General features: G+C 41.9%; 1 protein-coding gene across 2 annotated transcripts in view; it reads right to left on the reverse strand.

Annotated features, from left to right (window-relative positions):
• PMS1 (PMS1 homolog 1, mismatch repair system component) overlaps nucleotides 1-22027 on the reverse strand; it is a 41868-nt gene extending 19841 nt beyond the window's left edge. For both annotated transcript variants that reach the window (XM_042875054.1, XM_042875053.1), the window contains exons 1-6: nucleotides 21986-22027; nucleotides 19409-19556; nucleotides 16525-16707; nucleotides 14385-14487; nucleotides 12300-12463; nucleotides 1177-1293 (exon numbers count right to left, since the gene is read on the reverse strand). In XM_042875054.1, the coding sequence (XP_042730988.1) occupies nucleotides 1177-1293; nucleotides 12300-12463; nucleotides 14385-14487; nucleotides 16525-16707; nucleotides 19409-19540 (699 nt within the window). In that variant the 5' untranslated portion in view covers nucleotides 19541-19556; nucleotides 21986-22027. The remainder of the gene's footprint in view (nucleotides 1-1176; nucleotides 1294-12299; nucleotides 12464-14384; nucleotides 14488-16524; nucleotides 16708-19408; nucleotides 19557-21985) is intronic.
• Between the last annotated feature and the right edge of the window lie 6 nt (nucleotides 22028-22033).

Raw genomic sequence — 22033 nt, forward strand, 5'->3', positions numbered from 1 at the left:
CCATAGTTTCTGAATGTTCTGTGCACACACAACATGCACGGATCACTTATACACCTATAAATGATGCACGTGGTATTTTACACACTATTTAGAGACAGAGAGAGAGATGGAATGTTCTCCAACTTCTATTCAAGGAATACGGATGCCTCATGATATAGCAAAGAGGTAATGTGAGAAGCTGAGTGCCTCCCTCAAGCTAGTCCCTTTTAAATACCCCCTGGTCGTCCCTGAAGAGCACTTGCCATATGGGGCACAGCCAGCGAGCGCTCAGGTATGAACAGACCATCTGTGCTTGTTCTGACATGAACATGAAAACTTTGTAAGCTATGAGAAGCAACTTCGCGCCCCCCCCCCCCCCCGATTCCTTGTTTATATATACTATAAATATGGAGTTTGTAAGAATGCTTAAGACTGACTAAACAACTTCTTGCAGCAGTCATTTGTGTTCAGTACTCTCACTTTGCCAAAAATGATTCATCTCATCTACATGACTATGGGCAAGACCCACTACTACAGGATACAGAAAGAAAAGTTAACCTTGCAGTCTCAGCAGGAGTACTACTCTCCTCTGTAAGAGTGTCTGCAACAAAAACAGAAGCAGAATTTTAAAAAAAGTGAACATATTAGACAAAGGGCATCTCCTCCACTTTCAACAGCAGCAAAAGAGTTTCATGCTCTTAATTTTTTTTGAAAGCTGGCAAGCATTTCCTTCAAAAGCAGGCTTGTTATAAATCTTACAAAATTTGCCTTCTAAGCATGTGCTTATTTTGCTCTTCTGGTGACCCTGACTGAAACTGAGAGAATGTTTAGAAGCTAAGGCCACGAGGATAAGAACGATACAGCTACTTAGTTATTAATCAGAGCACAACCTGCCCGCAGGCCAGGAATCCTAACTTAGACAGCTCTGAGCAATCAGCAATTCTGCATTTGTCATCACAACTGTTTTTACTGCCATTTGATCAGTGCCACATGAGTCCTGACGAGATGATTCTGGGAGCGCATTTTCAATCACCAAACCAATTAATTTTACAGAGGCAAGTATCAGAATCAAATGTATTAATCAGATGTCAGTCTGGAGATAACATTCTCTATTTCAAAGTCTCTTTTTTTGAGTACTGACTTAGCTCTTCATTGATGGGCTGTAAGTGGATTTGGGAGAAGGAAGCTTAAACTCACCTCAGGATCTTCGCAGCGGTGTTGAAAAGGTACCATACTGCCCATAACGGCTGTTCCCAGAACTGACATGCAGGCCATTTTGTGATCTGACACCTTGTTCTTCTGCCAAATAGCTGCCTGAAACAAGTGGCACAGAGTCAAATTTTTGACATTATATTTGCTGAACTTAAGTCATGTCTATGAACATGTATATGCAACTGCACACATACTGTATATGTAACATTCTGTACTTTGACGCTCCTACATTCACAAGTTTCTCTCTTAACACACACGATATGGTACTCTTTGGCAAGGTTTCTCATGTTGTATTTCTTTTCTAGACTTGTAGCTATCAGAAAATTAAGGAAAGTTTGCGTTCTTTAATGTTACACGGCTAACCTGGACTTCTGCACTTAACAACTGTTAAAAAACAAATCAATGAAAATACTATTTCTCCTCTTAGAGATATTGCAGTGAGCTACATGCCTTTCACTGCATACGCAGATTGAAGGTTTATAACATCTTTTTGGCATGATGGTTAGCATTTGAAGGTGGGCACTGTAATGCATATGGTATTTCATAGCTCCCATCTGGATGCTCTAGGTCTACAAGTCTGGTTTTTTTTTTTAGGAAGAAAAGCAGTTTGTAAGGAAGCATCCATAGGAATGTGGCTGTTCGTCTACTGAAAACTGAAGTTAGAAGCATATGTGCTCCATTAGATACATATTTTTTGTAAAGAATTAGCCAATGCAGTAAGGCTGCATGAACTGCAACTTGCATCAGAGAAATTTTCCTGTTGAATCCTCTTACATACTCAGGAAGTTTTAACAACATCGGGAAGTGAAATTTTGCCTCTCTAATGCGAAGCACCCTCACTAACATGAAACCCTATATTGAACAGCCACAAATTTAACCCTGAATCTGCTTACCTTTGACTTACCACTGTATATCAACAACAACAATTGTGCTCAACTGGCTTTCTGCTCCTGAGCAACTTCTAGATTCATACTGGCTTTGTATCTACTTCTGTCATCATTAGCTGACTGAGTCTATTTTGGTGTGCAACATTCAAACATAAAAGGAAAAAAATGCAGGAAGTCGCCCATTAAATCTGACATTATGGTGCTGGTTTAAAAATAGATGTTTAAATAGGTGCTAGGTGTCCAATAAATTCAAGATAAGCTCACAGTACTCTGGCACAGGATGTTATGTGAAAGCACGGTGAGCAAACTAAGACTATGCAATGCACCAATCTCAAGAAATGCAATACAGAGCCTTAAAATTCCACCTGTCCTGTAGCATATTCGCTGGCATCGAAGGGTGAATTGCACTGAAGAAAGCAGCACTCATATAAAACAATATCCTCTTCTTACGGAACAGGTGAGATTTTTAAAGCTTTGAGACTGGTAATCCCAAAACTTTTCCCCAATCCTTAACTATTTATTTCCAAACTCCCTCCTGCCTGAAGCTAACTCCCTTTCTGCACACCGCTGACACTGTGTGCGCTGCCCTACCAACCCACGGCCACCTGGAAGCCCCCAAATGCAGAAGACAACCTAAGTCAGGGAGGACAGGGGACACACAAAGGGGTGAAGGAGGAGAGGTGCAGAGGGCAGCTTGCCTGCAGCTCACTGCTCTGCAGGCGGTGGAGGAGGATGGAGCCCCGGGGCGCTCGGCCGCCCTGCTCCACACCTGCTGCACATCTCCTCAGAGACATTTGGGAGTGATGAAAGAATCTGTCCTCTTCCTCAGAGCTCATCTTATAAAACATATCCTGTACTGCTGCTATTTTAAAGTTGATTACTTAAAATGGAAACACAGAGTGCCAAACAATTTTTTCTTTACTGGATACATTTTAAATTAAACACTTGTGACAAACAGAGAAAGACGCTTGTTACGTGACTAGTATAAACACCCTGCTGTTTATTTTAGGTTATCCTAGCGTGATGCCACAGGTACAGATATAAATCCTAGCTGCTGATTAATGCAAGGCTGCTATTACCCTGCCTGGCCTGCTGAACGCTGGTACATGGGACTGTAAAAAGATCACTGTGGTGAAGTGCTTTTAGAAAAGCCATGGAACATGAGAACTTATTAAATGCAAACTTGCTAAAAGTAGACACTGCTAAGAAGCTCAGAGTTTATTTGTATTTTTTTCTATAAAATGGACATGGAATGGATTGCACACTGTTTTTTAACCCCAACTGCATGTTATGAAGCCACAATGTAAGAACAGCTGGTTAATTTGAAAGAAATTATTTTCTGGACTCTCCACACGTATCAGCGAGCTTTAAAAAGTAATCCATTAAGAAACAATGATGACTTCGTTTTACTTATTTTAAAAAGTGCCTGTTTCCATGAGGTTCCTGCTTCAGCCTCATCTTTTAACCTTGATTATACCCTTTAGTTCAGCTAAAAATACATACCCACACACCCCCCTCTTTTTTTTTCTAGGTCATATAAACCTGGTGTCCAGGATGAGCCAAGGAAGAATCCGACTCTGCTCAGTATGATGACACTGCAAAAACAGCCTACTCAAAGATATATTATTACATACGGACCATCTTAGGGTTTGTTAGAGCCAGCCAAATATATCTCACCTTCCTCTTGGCTTCATTGAAGGAGATTACATGATCTTGGCCTTACTTTGAAAGTCCCAATGTATATGAAAGTCTATTGCACGTTTACAGAAGATAAACACATGTATGTGTATGTATGTATTTCCTTGGCCCCATCCAGCTCTAGAACATGGATATCCACCTTTTTTTTTTTTTTTGCAGTATATTAACACACACATGCCTGGAACAGCAATCTCTATTTTATATTACACATAGCCTAGAAGGATTTCTCGAAAAATGTGTAATGACTGGAAAAAGAGTAGGCAACCTCTTCCCATCAGAATATCTAATATTTGTCACTGAGGAGAACAACAGCTATTCGCCATGTCTCCTCAAAGACCCCAAGGAAGGACAAAGGAACAACTGCAGCTGTTCTTCATCCCAACCCATCTTTCACATTCTAGATCTCCTATGAGCAGTCACAGCAATATGCAATCACAAAAACAAAAATCCCAGTTAGAGCTGAGGATTGGATGCTGTTGCTGGTGATGGTAATGCAGAACAATTACTATGCTGAGATGAATTCCTCCTGCTTACCTTACTCCTACCCAACGGCAGTACTTAACCAGCCTGCCTTAGCACAACTGAGATTCTGGAATTAAGGTGATGTGGACTTTCAGTACCCAAATCCCATATTTTTGCTTCATTTATTTTGTGATAATCATTGTGGTTTTTTATCCTGTAAAAAAGTCTGAGAGCGTAAAAGGCAAGTAGTGCAAGCTCTGTAACTGATCTGCAGGCTGGTGAAATCCATTTGCTCTGTTAGCAAGAGCTGCATTTCACAGCCCAACTTTATTTTACGTGCTCCAAAAATCCCATCCCTCTGGCACCTGAGATCTTACTTCAGACAGTTACCTCTTTGGGGCAGTGGCTTTCTTAGCTTTCCTGATGCAAAACAGCTTACTAGGCTCCCTCACACACATCAGCTATTTCTTAAGAGGGCACACAAACAGGAACCAAGCCAGGCAGCAATATAGCAATATCAAAGGTGTGAAATCAGTCAAAGGGAAATAAAAAACCAATCACCATGAAAGCAAAGCTTTTGCTCACGCTGCGCAGACACCTGGCTGCAAGGGGAGACACATTACTGAAGTGGAAGAAAAGCTATCACCTAAGATCAAGAACATATCAAGACAAAGACTTGGCCACATAGTTTAAAATCCCAGCCTTGAAGCATCAATATTGTTTGATCTGCTCCAAGCCATAGTTGGTGTATTGGTTTAAAAACCATGGTAAGTTACCCTAAGGAGAGAGCTCTGGTGTTCAAGAAACCTTTAGATGTTTTACTAAGGGACATAGCTTAGTGGGAACTATTGGTGATAAGTGAATGGTTGGATTGGATGATCTTAGAGGTCTTTTCCTACCTTAGTGACTCTATGACTGAGATTCTCTTGCATACTTTTCCCTTAAAAACAGCGATTATGGCAGTTTCTCGGTTAAGCTTAGAAAGAAAACAACCCTTTACCAAATCGTAACTGTTTTCCCCAAATACTTTGCATTTGCTTCTGAGGAATCAGCTACCTCATCCTCTTTGTAACTGACTGCGATTCAATCACTGCTGGAAGCGCAGAATAGAGAAACTTGAGGCACTGTTGTTCCCCATCATAAGATGCACTCAATGAGCCTCTCCCAAAGGCATCAGACATCACAGCTATCAACGGAGTTTGATGAAAGGTAGTTATTTTCCACTGCACCGTTCATTCTACAAATTCTTCAGCATTCCCTGCTCAAATTTCCCACTCGTGGTATGAGAGCACCCTGCCAACAAAGAGGCACTCCTAAGCATCATGCACTACAGAAGTGTTGGCCTGGGGACTGGAGGGTAAGTTTCGAGAGGAACCAAAAGGTATCGCGGGGAGCCACAGGCCTTCTTCTGGTAACAGATCTTTCAAAGCTTTCATGAATTATACAGACAGAAGAATGTTCGGGTGTTTTTGGCTGCTTTTACCACACACAGTCAACAAGCAGCCAGTTAGAGAAATCATTTCTCTAACGGGAATGAGAAAAACCATAAAAATCTCAACTATCCTTCAGAGGATGCAACATCATCACAGCAATTAAAGGGAGTTTAAAAGCCTTCTGTTGTACAGTAGTTAGCAAAAGTAACAAAGGGCATATTTAATCCTAACAAAGCTCACTGCTAAGGAAGAAGGGAAGCTCCCACACAGCTTTGGAAATGCCCTTTTGGCACTAACCTGTCTCAAGCCCATAAGGGAAATGTGCAAGCTTTACAAGAGCCAGAGGCACATCTCAGATACTGCAGCCCAGGCTGCCTATATGAAGCAGTAATTGTTTTGAGATTTCAGACATATACTGGGCTGTCATTTGAAAAAAGTGATGGATGGGAAACTGGAAACCTCAGGGAATTAGTAATAGGATATAAAGCATTTCACCTCTAGGTCACCAGTTCAAATTCAACCAGGTTGGTAGTGACCAAAAGTAGTTACCATCTGGCAGCTGTTCTCTGGCTGATGTAAGCTGAGTTGAGGGTCTCAGCGCATTTCCTAGTGGACAGGTGGCCACATCACAAAAAACATCAGAATTAACTCTCTGTTGGGCTTTCTCAGCAAAGCCACTTAACAGCGAACAGAAGAAAAGACTGAATTCCAGATCAACTTGAATGCATGTTGCTTGCAGAGCACTGCAGATTTTTGCTCATTCCCCTTTATATTTTCAAGCACAAGTGAGGGAGTCAATCATCATCATTACATTAAATAGAGTAGCCTTTCCAACTGAAAAAAGAGCTTACGTGCTGCTGTTAATGCTCAACATAGATTTCTTTTCAACATGCAGCTAACAAGAGTTGGGAAGGAGAGTGAGTAAAGATGAAGTATGATCCCATTATTAAACAAAAAATTGAAAACTTACCCTAACGCATAATTCTGGTTATTCCATCTCTGAAGGAAAAAAAACCCCACAGTTACTATGGAAAGTTCAGAGACAGAAACCAAACTGTTGTTGGACTAAAGGATACAGACTGTAGGAGGTCAAGACTTCTCCAAATTCTTACATAAAACTAATTCAGATAATGAAGCAGCAGCATTTCCTCACAAAGTACATACTTAGCACCTGGTGGCATCATTTAGGTCAATACCAACCACTATCACAAAAGGGCTCTGGCTAAGAAAGAATGCCAACCACAGGTAAAGAAAGAGCTGTAGGACAGACCACCTGCATCCCAAGGTTCTTTTTTCCCCAGAAGCAGACAGTAAACAGTCCTAGACCAAGGCTTCAATGCCTGAAAAGCACTTGGAAAAAACAACAACAACACTCCCTTTAGTAGATTTTTCTTAATAGAAACTGGAAAAGAAATTGAGCCTTAAGGCCCAGCCATCCTTTGTGCATGGCAGCAGTTGTGTATGATGTTACCTGTTGATAGGCACACCTAAATGAACTGTTGCCATGATTTACTCAGCCCTTCTATGTCTGAAATTGTTAGAAAAGGTAGAAATGCCAGGTGTCCTCTCTCCTCTTGGTGTTCATGGAACACAGATAACAAGAACAGAGTTGAAGTATACCACCTTTCAACATGCCAAGGTATCCCCTAAACACCACCAGCTTGAGACTGGGCCACAGACATGAAGTGGGAAGGAGCAGGTGAGGAGTTGCTCGAGGCAGAGCCCAGCAGCACTGCTTGTACAACACAGCCCAAACTTATCAGGGACTGAAACGTAGCATTTCGGGCCGAGGGGTTTGACGTGGCTTCAGCAGTAGCTGACTTTGGAATGTTCTTAGCACGCTTTCAGATAATGTTAACTTTAAATAAACTTGCTGAATACTCGTGTAAATTATTTCCATTTGGCTGTCTCATTATTCAATATGCTTTCAAGGAACATGGTGATGAAAGAAGAAAAATACCTTTCTAACATAACCATACTGGCAAGAGGATCGACATTATCAGTATTCAAAGAATGTCTTGGCAGGATAAACCTTCATAAAAAGAAGGAGCACTAGCTAATCCAAGTTGTCAAAATAGCAATAGTACTTCAAGGGTTGATCTGCAAAGTGATTCATTATTTATTGCTAATGCAAACAAAACATTCTGAGCAGAAACAGGAATTGACTATTCCCTATCAGAAATTCACTGACAGAGTTACACCAATGAATAAACCCTCGGAGGACTGACAAAAGGATATCTGTTTTTCTTACGTACTAGAAAACCACCCTAAGGCAGTAAGAGCATCACTCTCAACAGAAAACAAATGGGACAATTAAAGGCAATATTTTCATTTGTACTGACAGGCACACTGTGTGCCACAGCCACAAGAGAACAAAAACAGAAATGTCATCAGAAGCATAAGGCACACGGTATTAAAAAAAAAAAACAACATACACACAAAACCAATATAGTGGAGATACAGCATGCAGTCAGTGTATTGGGAATGCTAAAAATGCATATGCACCTCAAGAGTACACCTGACTTCCCAAAATAGATTCAATCCAGAATCTGATACACAACCATTTTCAGGCGCCTAACTTCAGATACATTAATGAAAGTATCTTCCTCATCACACAATATATTCTTGCTCAGCACGATGAGAGCTATGCTTTCTTCCATTCTCATTCCCTATAAAATACAGGATTTTAAGAAGGATCATCTTAAAAGGTACTGGCTTACTGCCTTCCAGACTTAATTGCAAGAGCTTTCTGAAATGCACTGTACTGTACTCCCCTTTCTACATCTTCAAACCATCTTTCCTCGTCTCCTTCTGCAGTACCTAATATCTCTGCTACCTCTTTGCTCTTTTAAGTCTTGGAACCTGATCTTACTCCTGACATCTATCATCTTCTAATGCAGCAGAAAGTATTGGCTCAGCCTCAGGAATCTGAGATTCTAGGAACTCGTTTGAATAACTGGACATACACATTTTTTAAAACTAATATGTAACCCATGAGCTCCATGACAAACAAAGCTATTTGAAAAAGGCAATTCATTTTCCAAGCGCACATGAAACAGAAATACAACAGGCACTGCCAAAAAATAATAATTAAAAAAAAAAAAAATCACAGGCATTCCCATTCAGTAGTGCATCCTAGCATACATACCCTACAGGATTGTTAAGGGAAAAGCACCTTCCAGTTTGACTTAATAATGCTAATGACAAAAGCACTTAACTGAAGGAAAAAGAATTAAAATTCACTTGCTATATAATGGCAAAACAAATGCATGTCAACCTGTTGAAAGTTATGCACCTAAATCACAGCAGTTCGAATTTCTGAAAAGGTATGGTGCAATTGGCAGGTTTTATTTTGCAAGAAAGGACAGGAGCAGTAGGAATACAAGAAAGTGTATTCAAAGGGTGTTTTTTCCCTGTTTTTGTTTGGTTTTCATACTTTTCAGACTGTTTTAAAGCAGTTACACGTGCACAGACAAACCAAATTTCCTATATCATGTTTTGGGCCTTTGATTCTCCCAGCTCAACAACAGCTACTGAGCGACCTCTTGTGTTTAAACCAATCTGAGCAGCTTCTTTTTTTTTTTTTTTTGTGTGTGTGTGTGTATATAAGTTAAACATAAATAAGGGCAGCAGTGCAACATCTCTGCCATTACAATGAACACATGCTGCCTGCAGATAGCATCTGTACTGATTCATTCTACCAAACTTGGAATTGAAGAATTTACCTCTGAAGCAAAGAGGATGGGCAGATTTTGTGTATTGCCAGCAAACAGAGAGATTGATTTGTTTACACGATCACAACCACAGGCCCTCACAGTGTACATTCTCATCACTATTCTTCCCTCCTAAACATTATCATTTTCAGCTTGCTGTTTTCCTCTACTTCAAAGTACAATTTCAACTGTTAAAAATACTTTCCACTTTCATAATCTGAACAAAATGTTTGTATGTGTACAGAGATAGCCTGATGACAAAACATCCCTATAACGCATTTCACAACCACCACCTTCAACATAACCAAGACAGTCTGGAGGACATTGGCTGCACTCTTTCTTCATTAGCAGCAATAGGATGGATTGGTAGAAAAGAGGCACAAATATCTCAGTGCGCATCAAGAAGAATTTCCAAACAGCTGGGAACATACAAAATCTGTATCAACCATGCAATAGATGTGTAGTTTGTATGGGAACTGCTGAGTCACGGCCTGAACCTCTGATCACCTGAGAGCAGGACGCACAGTCATGGTGGCCAACTTGGCTATTTCTGGGCCATTCACCAAAACACTTTCTGCCCCAGAATCCCACAGTCTTTATAACCAAACTGGCACACTTTCTCTAGGCTTCTGCCAAAAATCACTGTACTAAATCCATTAATTCTGTTGCTGTGTATGGCTGGGACGTTACATGTAAATGAGTCTGAGCAGGGGGCCACTGATCAGGCGGCACCCCTGCCAGTCTATCCTGCTCTTTTTTGTTTTCTGGGTTACAACAGGACAGACTTCCAGTGGATCAGTCAGAATTAGATATTCAAGATCTAATCTAGACATTTTATTTTCCTGATCAACCAAGTCTGTTGATTCAGGAGTCTGGTCATTTATTGAAATGTTACAAACTTGGCCTATGGGAAGATGTAGAATTGGTTTCTTCCCTGTTAAAACACCAAGTTCATGCTCCAGTTTTTCAATGAGATCTTTCAAAAGTTGATTTTCAGTCTCTAAAGTATTATTTCTTATATCCACATGATTTAAGGCACTCAATAGTGGCCATGCCACCGTAGAGGCAGACAGTTGTCTTTCTTTAGTGATGAGCACATCCTTGCCAAGTCCTTGAAAGTAGTCCACCATGCGATATGGGGAGATATCGCCCATAACGCGTAAGGGACCCCACTTTTCAATGATAACTGCTAACTCACAATAGGGGGATCCCTCAAATCCTTGGATCTGCCCTGGAATCCTTTTCTCTAGAGGATTATTGTTCTCCCCCTTGACCCATTTATAGAAAAACCAAAGAAAAGACATGATGTAAATTTTACTATATTTGGCCTGCCTGGCTCGCCAAGTGTGTAATCAATGGATATTAAGATGTTATAATCACAAGAGAGTTAGGCAAAATAGACTAGGAAAATAAGGAGAATAAATGGAAGGCTTACCTACAGAAAGCACCAGAGGAAGGGATCTCCAGGAGAGATCCTTCCCCGCTGTAGCCAGCTCTTAAATAGGTCTAGGAGGGGTGCAGCCAGGCTCCACCCCTTCCTGCAGCACAGGTGAATTGCCTTCAGCTGTGCTCCTCTGGCTGACTCATGGCTCTCCTCAGGTGATCAATCAGAGGTTCAGGCCGTGACTCAGCAGTTCCCATACAAGTTCAAGAAAGTCAACTGAGCAACCACATTCTACAATAAAAAAGATGTTTCCTCAACACAGCATGTCAAACTCCAGATGTGTGATAGAAGATAAACTGTATTCAAACAGGGAAAAAAGAGGTTGATGTATTGTACTAAGACCTTGCAGCAATCAATAACAGTAAACAAAAGCCTCAGCTTAACCACAGAAAAATTTCACCACACCCATCAAAGAGGGAAAAGCCACACCATCAATTACATACAAAATTAGGTTTTTTTAACCAATACTTAACACCAACTCCGTGAAGCACTGCTAGATAAGTCAGAGTGCTTAACGAAACCTAAGAAGTGCAAAACCTTGCAGTCTGTGGTTTCAATCTTCCTGTAGTCTCAATGCAATAAGACTGAAAGTAGTCACTGAGCTTTGGAATACAAATTCAGTAGCTGCAAAGCTGGCTTTTTGTTTTTGTTTTTTTTTCTTCACAATATCTACACTTAGAGATATGTAGAAGTACATATATGTATGCCATCAGAGCATGTTAGACAACTCCAGGCACAGGCAGGCAACCTGTTGTCTTTTTAAGAAAGCACGGCAGCACTCATCATTTCCACTGAGAGGGAACTCAACTGTGAGTGTTTGGTAGTAAAGAGAAGCTGCTTAAAACAGATTAATAAATATGGAAAATAAGAGGGTCAAAAACAAAAATAGTCTAAAGAGGGAAAGAATTGCTGAGGGGTCTGGCCAGGAGATGTCACTCTCTACTTTGTAGCAACTTGAGAATTCATTGGCCTAACTTTCCTCCCATGTTTCAAAAGTAGGAGCACAGCCAATAAAACGAGCTATATGCAATTAAGGGCCAGGTACAGGAGATCACCCAACATGTCATTTCTGTAGCTGTATGTTTCAATGACTGTTCAGTTGCCCATGAAGCCAAAGCAGTCCCCAGGAAGCCTCCAAATTTGATCTCCTCCTCAATAGCAAACAACTGGCTCAATTAGCTTAAACTACTAGCATAAGAGACAACATTTATACTTCATACATTTATCCACAAAATCTACTGGAGCAGACCAAAAGGCAGATCTGAGCCTGAGTCTTAGAAATTTTTAAGATAAAAATCTGTAACCATCCTGAAGCACATAAATACACAATGAAGAAAGAAGCAAAAGTCTAAAACTAATCTATGATGAAAGACAATTCCTAGGGTTGAAGTATTTTACGTATTATATTAATTGCACAAATTCATCAGAAAAAGATCCTTAACACAGCTGACAGAGAAATAACGATTATTACCTTATTATGTACAAAGGTTATTCTCAGTTCTGGCTTTATGATGCCATATGCTATCAGGAGGTCCTGGACTTTTTTCAGTTCTTCCTTACATTTTTTATTTGTTGAGTAAAACTGTTTTCTCACAGGAAGATTCTTAAACAGCTTGAGGACTGTTACCGTTGTACCTACGGCAGGTGACGAAAAAACAAGCAGACATTATACTGAAAGCATATCACCATCTGGATAGCAAGGAAACTTCGTGTATCCTTGAAGAGCCCTGTCTGTGTACCACTGCATGCAAATAAAACCTAGCTACACCAAATCAGATCACTAGATGAAATTAGCTTAAGGAAAAGAAATATCAATTAGCAGTCACCTCATGAAAATAAGTACCAACGTAAGCTTGGATTCCCCTCCTTTGTCTAGAGTTATGATTGCAGCTATAAGCATTCATTTGTACACACTGAGAGTACTTAGAATCAGCTATTAATTAAAGCCAAAGACTCTTGGAGTGCACGTTAAGTTAACCACTTTATTAGTGAACTCAGAAACCAATTAGACCCATCTAGAAGCAAAGGAACATTGTGCTCCATTAAGGTCTTTTGCTGGCATTCCCATTAGGGTATGCCTTAAAAGCCAGGTACCTCTGTTCAAGGCATATACGAGGTGAGAAGAGGAGTATTAATCTACCAATATGATCATGCAAATTCTTACCCTACAAAGATATTGCAAAGTACTAAAGAGATGCCATGGAATTCATTTTTCAATACCAATCATTAAACAATCTTGACAGAACACAAAGCCATGCAATTCACAGGCTCCATAAGGGGCTCTCTAGCTGTGGAAAACACTACAGCCTGAATCTTAAAAAGACTCTCTCGTTAAAATTAACTGTCTACATTGTAGAGTTTTCAGATTCAGCTCCTTCTACAAGAGTTGCCCATTAACTAGCCCTAGGCAGCTTTTTCTGAATCAAGGGCTCCCTGCTGCCAGTCAGCTGACCAAGAGCCAGGTCTGGCAGGCAGGCTTTGCTCTGCATTTACAAGGCACTGCACCCATCACAGGACAGAATACTGACAAGGAGCTTCCGAGGCTCAATCAAAATGTGCGAAGGATGGTTAACAAATGTATTGTTAGATAGAGGAGAGCAGCAACTGCTTTCTCATAGGTCCACCTTTATCACAAGAAAGGAGCAATGACCTCTTCTTTGAACACAGGTCTGTTAAGAGTGTGAAAACAAGGATACAGCATGGCCTTACAGGGCAACAAATAGCTGACCAGACTACAAAGAAAGACCAGTGCAACCCCAAACCCACACCACATCTGAACACTAAGGCCACTTGTGAGGAGATGGCAACCTTGATCTTTCACACACACAAATTTCTGGAGACACGACTGTATAACCAAGATGTTATAACTACAATATGATTGTGTATAATCAATAGATATCAAGATGTTATAATCGCAATATAATCAAGAGAGTAAGGCAAAGCAGACAACGATCACAAAAAGAGAATAAGTGGAAGAGCTTACCCTTGGGTTAAGCTCACCAGAAGACACCAAAAGAGGGGATCTCCAGAAGAGATCCTTCCCCTCTGGTAGCCAGCTCTTAAATAGGTCCAGGAGGGGTGCAGCCAGGCTCCACCCCTTCCGGCAGCACAGGTGAATTGCCTTCACCTGTGCTCCTCTGGCTGACTCATGGCTCACCTCAGGTGATCAATCAGAGGTTCAGGCCGTGACTCAGCAGTTCCCATACACACGACTTTACTGGGTTGGCCATGCTGCTCCCAGGTACTCCCTCACAGAGGAGTAGGGCAACTCTCTCCCTCCAGAATTTTTACAGCTTTTTTATTTCCACTCTGTTGGCTTGAAGAAGAGAGTCAGATAAGGCAAAACTAGTTTAAAATTACTACCTAAGGCAACTTCTGAAATGTTATTTCTCATGCTAACAACACATTCTTGGCTGACAGACATAAGCAAGAGATGTTCACAGCTGCCAAGATCTCATACACAGCCTCTAAATACAGAACAGATATTTTGACATCAAACAGAGCCCCAAAGAAACAAAATCCTTGTCACAACACAATGTAGAACACAATATCCTACCTTGGCCAAGATGGGAAGGCTTTTGAGAAGTTACATGCCCATTACTATCCAAAACATACTGAGTGCTGATATCATCATCAGCTGTCTTTGTTGTGACCAAAACCTGTGAACAATAATAATAAAATCATGTTAATGAAGGATTCAAAAAGATGAGAATGAGCTTAGATAAGCTTTGCTATCACTCTTAACAGCATATTATTTCAGTCACCACAACTACATGTAATTAGTTTATAGAATTCTTCTCCTTCAGGTGTTTCTTAGTCACAGAAAACATTCTGCATTATCACTCATTTTCCCACTCACTTAGTCAAAAGCTACACATTTCCATCGCAATGCTACACAGTGTAAGCTGCTCCTAATACCTACAACACATACTTCTTTGTCTTCTACTCTAAACACAACTTAAACAAACAACTAAGTCAACTGATAATTTTGCATTTTCAGCCTTCAAGAGATGACATACTGTGACAGCTTCTTAAATTCAGGTGAGGTTACACAAACGTAAGTGCTATCAAAGAGCGTATTAATCTTCCACACCCAGTGTATCTGGCAATCGTGAAGCCCTATGTTTTGTATGTTCTGTAAACTGCTAAGGTAAGACATAGATCATCTTTAGTAAGACAAGTTACAGTCCAGTAGTTGAACAAAGTTCCAGCTCTGTGAGTTCAGCTATCAATACTTTGAACCAAGTGTCGCTATGCTTTAAGCACCCGGGAGACATAAAGGCTGTAACTCAAAGAGAGCTTCAGGATGTTTGGGTTTATTTCAGTTTCCTCATATGAATCATCCTGAATTCAGCCATGCCTCTGGAGAGAAAAACAGTAATTGATTACTTGGAAACAACAATATTACAGGTCTAGTTATGGGCTGGTAGTAATGTACCTCTTAACTGAAACTTCAGGGGGCAGTTTGGGTAGGCAGAATGCAATTAACGCCAGGAGCATTTCATTAACATAATTACTGATCCCCACATTAACGAAATACCTACTATAGTACTTCATAGACCAGTCAGACCTACTCCTGTATCTTATGAAATGCAACACAGGCTGATTAAACGCTCGGTACAGATGGCATCCTGCCCTGACAACTCGTCAGGACCACTGAGATCTATCATCATCTGCCAGCGCACCACCACTTCTGAAAGCCTCTTTGGAAACCTCCATCCAAACACGCAACCCACTCCTGCTTAGTGCAACGTGAACGTAGCCCAAGGTAGCAAGGAGGCTGACTCTCTCACCCTCTGACACCTCTCCTGACCTTGAGAGCTGACAGTTCCCATCAGACAGTGATCTCAGTATTTTCCAGCAGTATCTGATCCTTGGGAGACAAGTCCAAACTTGACCTTGTCTCAGTACAAAGACAGAAAGGCAGAGAACCATGGAACAGGCAGATGCTGCGTGTTCACATCTCTCAGATGGCTTTGAACCAGCTTCCTTTTAGTCTACAAGTTAAATCTTAAATATCAGTACACTATCAATGCCAGCCCTGTTAGCACAGATATATGGATCAGACTCAGGTAGGCCAGGGAGCAGGTTCCTGTTTACTCATAAAGACAACTGTTTGTGCAACTGCAGTCACATGCATGTCAAAGAACAATATGGACTGCAACAAGATCCCATGACTGTTGATCACTTAGATAACATCAAGGCTGAAAATCCTTACTAGAACTGCAGCTATGTGGGCCATCAGCATCCTGAAGTGATATCTCCTGGCCACCATCTGCTGCTTCTTATTCTGAGTTAGCTCAGTTCAAGTAGCAAACTCAGCCAAGCTGTTAGACATCATAACACTAAGGGGGGGGCAAAGCATCATTCCAAGGAATCACATATCTATATGCTGATATGACAGAAAAAGACAGGAAACACTAAGCAAACTGTCTCTGATGAATTCTTGCTGAGGAAAACAAACGCAGCACTGGTATAACCAGTATGACAGTATGCAGGACACTAACAAGAAATCTGTATTGCTTCCTAACCCTTATGATATGACTTAGGGGTGGGGAAAGACAGCACACACAAACCAGACTGTTTCAAAAACAAGTTCCCAGTGGCTGCCAGAAGAGTTTAAAGACCTTGCAGTGATATTTATTAAAACTTTCACAGAAGCAGGCAAATCACAACACAGCAGTCCAGTCACTCACCTCTGATACGCTACAAATTGATCCCAGCGCTTCCCCACGGAAGCCATATGTTGTCAACCTTTCAAGATCTTCAGAAGAGTTTATTTTTGAGGTGTAGTGTTTAACTGCCATAACAGGAACATCAGCAACCTTGATGCCATTGCCATTGTCTCTTACTTCTATTTTGTCAAACCCATAATTTTCCTAATATAAAAAAAAACAACAGTAACGCATTGCAAAAGTAATGCATTAAGGCACAGACAAAGGAACTGCAAGCAGTGCTTCTCTTTCAATATTTCAGTATACGTGATTACTTGTCATTTCAATAAACATCTGCATAAGCAGATAAATCTCCAACAACCCAGGCAATTAGGAGATCAGATAAAGATGAACTTCAGATTCTCCAACATCTCAAACTCAGACACAGCAAACAAATGCTTCCTTCCAGCAACACTACAACCCGCACACAGAAATGACATCCAAAAAAGAAAAAAAATCACAAGCAAGAGGAGAAAGTGAGCAGAACTGCAGGATCACTAAGCCAACTTCTCTCCCAGAAGCCATGTGTGGCTCTTTGAAAAGATTATGATCTACCATCCAGAAAAGCGTGCTGTAGCGTGTGGTACGTTGTGGCAATCATACAACTGGTTTGCTTCCAAAAAATGTCTCAACTGAGGGGTTCCCATGTTTCCATAGCCCACTGATGCTGTGCAGAGCACACAGTGGGCCATCTCAAAGGATGACTGATTAGACAAACTCGCCATGTTGCTCCACCTGGACACAGCCTGGAGGCAGTTGAGGAAAACGTAATGTACTTACAGGTTACTTCTCAAAGAAAAATGAATGCAATGCAAAACAAACTACAGAGAATACGTGTATTCGCACACAGTCTGTGCTACGAGACATCAAAAGCTTCTGAGGTAGGCTGACAACTGCAACATTTAGTTGATATGCACTACAAATGTGGAGATGTTTTCCATTCCATGTTAATCAATGGTGCTATGTTCAGATTACGTTCAGATTGAAAAACAATGTTTTTGCTAATATTTGAACCATCTTCCTGCTGGAAAACAACATGGAAACCATAATATACCCAAACTGGGCATAAAATCATGTCAAGACATAGAAAATCTCCTACTCTGCTGCAGTATGCTACAATGCACAGTTTCTGCATTTTACTACAGACCACTCTGTTCCATTTTAATTTTTACAACCATGCCATTTGTCTGCTTTGGAAAAAAGAATGAGCAGATTTATCATCTTCAACTTGAATCAAAATGTTACTGAACAAATTCCCATTTCAATCCCAATATTATTCACTTATACTCAGGTACATTTTCTTTAAATATTACAGTGTTAAAACTTTGAATTCTGTAACACCACTCTCATGCTAAATGGCCTAAATACCACATGATGCTGTAAGATCTTTAAGTTACTCTTTTCTCTCTTACTTTAAGTTAAGACATCACTGCTGCCAAGACATGCAACTCCCTGTTCTTTTAATCACAGCTTCATGGTCCCATCTCTGCTACCCATTAGAACTCACGGAATCACACAACCGTAAAATCATTTGAGTTGGAAGGGACCTTTCAAGGTCATCTGGTCCAACTCCCCTGCAATGAAAAGGGACATTTGCACTAGATTGGGTTGCTCAGAGACTGGTCCAGCCTGGCCTTGAATGCCTTCAGGGACGGGGCATCCACCACCTCTCTGGGCAGCCTGTTCCAGTGCTCCACCGCAACTCTCTGCAAACCAATTCAGATCAATTCAGCTTGATAAAATGGCACAAATAATCCACTTTTCTCACTGGTCTTCAGCATTAGCAAGATGAACAGATCATGAAAGGCAGAAAGGCCTAGCAATGCCAAGCATGTGGTTTCAGGTCTTCACTTTTCAGGCAGCCAGATGGATCAGCTGTTGAGTGAAACTTTTCATCCTGAGCTAAACTTCCTCTGAGAGGGGTGTAAGACTTAAAGCTTCCACTTTCTGCACTGGGAAAGAGAAGCAGAAATAACTGTCTGCCTTTTACAACAGCCACTTCAGTAACATTAACAAACCTGTAGCTGAGATCCCTACTTCCTAATTCTGCTCTAAATAACAACAAAGGCTGTTGCTCATCTACTCTATTAAATTAGAACATGCAGGTATAAATTAGACTTTAAAGATTATTCTCATGAATTCCTGTTGTCAGAGCTCAGTCGGGGAAATTGATAAGACTGATGCCTGTGCAGTCTCTGCACTCCTAGTAAAGAGGAGCAGGTTCCAGCATACTTCCACCCAAACCCAGGACATCTCATCAAGAATAAAAGTATGATTCCATATGCTTACTGCACAGTCATGTTACTGAGGTAGCTGACCCTGCTGCTAACAAAGCAGGTTCCAGGGTGTTTGTCTTTCTAATAGCAACGCAGTGGAGGTTAAAATTAACAAATAGATATCACGTAATGCCCTGGCCACAGTTCAATTTTTAATCAAATGACTGGGTTTATATTGTAATGGAAGCAATATCACATTATCTAAAGCTATACTACAAGCTCACATGTTTCCCTGTCTTGTGTAACAGCTGGCTGACACATCAGGCAAAGACACTAAATAACGTCACCCATCAGAGTTTGGTTAATCAAGTTAGCAAGGATACAAACCTGTCCAGACTTCAACCTATACCTTGCCACTACAATGGCTTCTGAGGAATACCTCACCTGCAGGTCAACTCCTGTATGCCCATCTCCTGACTTATCAGGGAACTGATTTTGGACTATTTTTGTTTGAGGTTAAAATAGATACTTATAAAGAACACTAAGTTCTCTCACACCACAGCAATGTGGTGAAAAATACACTGGCAGAGGAACAACTTTCCCAGCCCCTCCTTTCATACACGAGTGTACAAGAAGGAGAGGGGCCTTACCAGTCTAATGTCAATAGTTGTGGCACAGGCATCCAAGGAGTTTTCTATCAGCTCCTTCACCACGTTGACAACTGATGTAATCACTTGAGAACTCGAAAGCAGACGAACAGTTTCTGCTGACAGCTGCTTCATAGTGGAATTAGAGAAGCTGCATAGAAAGATACAAGAAATGGAATGGAAAAGACACCATTACAAATACACACTTCTAAATATGTGAAACATAACATTAAGGCTGAAGGGTAACATTGTAAACACTCATTTGGACAGTGCTTCCTCTGCAGCCAATGGCAGTTTGACTTGTAGAAGGAACAGTATACCAAAGTCCAGAATAGAAAATACTTTCTGAAGCAGACTAAACTCCTACCCTCCAAAAAGTTCAAGAACTCAGAGATACAGTGAGCAAAACAGCAAAACAATATTACCCCACATTTAGCCATTCCTCTAAACTACTGTGACAAGCGGTTATGCTCTTGTGATTGTAACAGAAAAGACAGACTGCGTGGTAACCCACAGTACTAATCAGAAACATCTTCAGGCAGTGTATCTATCTGTACCATGTCTAATTCTAGCACTGATGACAAAATCTAAGGATTTTGAATCTTCACTATTTTTTTCCCAAACTCCTGCCATTATTTTTTCCCTGCTTTTGAAATTTCTGAGCTCAGCTCTGCTGTGTTCTGCATACAGTTCCCAGCAGCCAAAAATTCAAGAGACATGACCTCTTTCTGTGGGGCTGGGGAAGAAGGTGGGGACAGCACAGTGAGAAAAAGATGCATTAGCTGGCATTGTGACCTCTTGGCAATGAGGAGAAAAAAGCCAAATCTTCCGCATTGTAACTTTACCTTTCTTACCAGACTTACTGCATGCCCTCAGGCAGGTCACTTTATTCCTGTGTATTCCACATGAAAATAAAGATGCCCCATATTATAATAAGACAATAGAGATGCTCTTCTCAATGGAAACACTTACAAAGGGCCACAAAATTCCAGCTGTGTTATACATAGTAATACTGTCATGAAAATGGTAAGTGGATCTGCAAATTTTTGCAGGTATTAAACATTAAGTACATACATAGGCCTAATTAACCAATCTCCAACTGAAGTCTTTGGTGATCCTTGTAGTATGACACAAAGAACTCAACCACAGTTTTTCACACATATGAGAAAGGTGGCAGAAAGAGCATGACCAGCTCTTTGCATCTCAAGAACAGTTTGAGCACTATACCACCCTGACCTTCAAGGAATACCTCCCTTTTGTATCCAGCAGCCCCCTAGTGCAAGACATGGAAGGCCAATGTTTGTACTGAAAGGCAAACAAAGCCCACAACATGGGGCTCCTGTTGCATCCGTTCAAGCAACCTAGTGGAGGACAGTCTGACTGGTCCTCTGACTGCACAACCAGCATCCAGCCTGAGGCTATGAGCACGTGGGGAGTAATGGAGCAGACCCAGCCAGGATAGCAGGAAGGTGTGCAGGCAGGGCACTGCAGCCAGCCCCCAGAGCAGGACTATCCTGCAGGGTCTGTGCCGCTGGCACAGCAAGCACACAGCACTTCTCTGCCTGGGGAGCCTTCTCAGAAGCACAACTTGACATAAAGGGCCAAGCACATACACGGCTACTTGGGCAAAACAAATAAATTCAACCTACAGTGTTTGAAGAGGAAGCAGAACGAGCGCTTTTCTGAGAACAGCTGCAGAATTTTTCTTTTTATACATAGTAGTTACATTCCAAAGTGAATTTGCCTTTCAGATGTGGCAAAATGATCTGACAAATCAGTTTTCCACAGTCAAAGAGAAGGAACACAGGATGAGGTGTGTTGCTGAATACAGGCCAGCATTAATCATTCACACAACTTCTGCACACATCCACATGTCACAAAGGACTCCTGCGCAAAATGTTTGATGATTTATTGACAAGAGCCAGCCTGGAGTCGGGTATCTCCGTGAAAAGATGCTGACAAAGGGGAGGGAGGAGCTGAAAACAACAACACCGCAGATCACAGAGCCAAACGCTCTATGAGCTGTTCGCGATGCAGGGCTTAGAGGGAGGAAGCGGCTCTGAGCCCGTTCCCGATCCCAAACCTCGCCGTCAGCGGGCGTGAGTAGCACACATCCACGCCCGCTGCCTCTCGGGTACCACTTCTGGGGCTCGTCGTATCGGAAACAGGAAAATAAACATAGAAACACGCACGTGCGAGCTCGGAACGCCCGCAGCATGAGGGCAAGATGGGGTGACGAATCTCCAGGTTTGTCCGGCTGCAGGCTGCGTTCCGACAGGCAGAGCTCACTACGCTCGCGCTCATTTTCATCTGCCCGTGTTAGAAAAGAGGCAAACCCCCGCCGCATCCCCAGCCCGCGCCCTGCCCCACACAGAGGCCCTTCCCGCCCGCCCCGCGCTCCGCCCCGCGGCTGCAGGCCCGGGCCTAGGCCCAGCGGCAAGGGAGGCGGCAGCGCCCGCGCTCCGAGAAGCGCCCTTCTCTTCTTCCTTCTTTTCCTCCTCCTCCTCCGCCTTCCCCCATCCCCGGCCCACAGCCCGCCCGGTCCCGCCGCGCCCCTCCCGGCCCCGCAGCCCCCCGTACCTGCGCGTCCCGCTGCCCCGTGGGCGGCGCGGCCCGGCCCGGCCCCTC

Source organism: Lagopus leucura, unplaced genomic scaffold, assembly GCF_019238085.1.
Source record: "Lagopus leucura isolate 7727_CA_CO unplaced genomic scaffold, USGS_WTPT01 Super-Scaffold_100012, whole genome shotgun sequence".
NCBI classification, from domain to species: domain Eukaryota; kingdom Metazoa; phylum Chordata; class Aves; order Galliformes; family Phasianidae; genus Lagopus; species Lagopus leucura.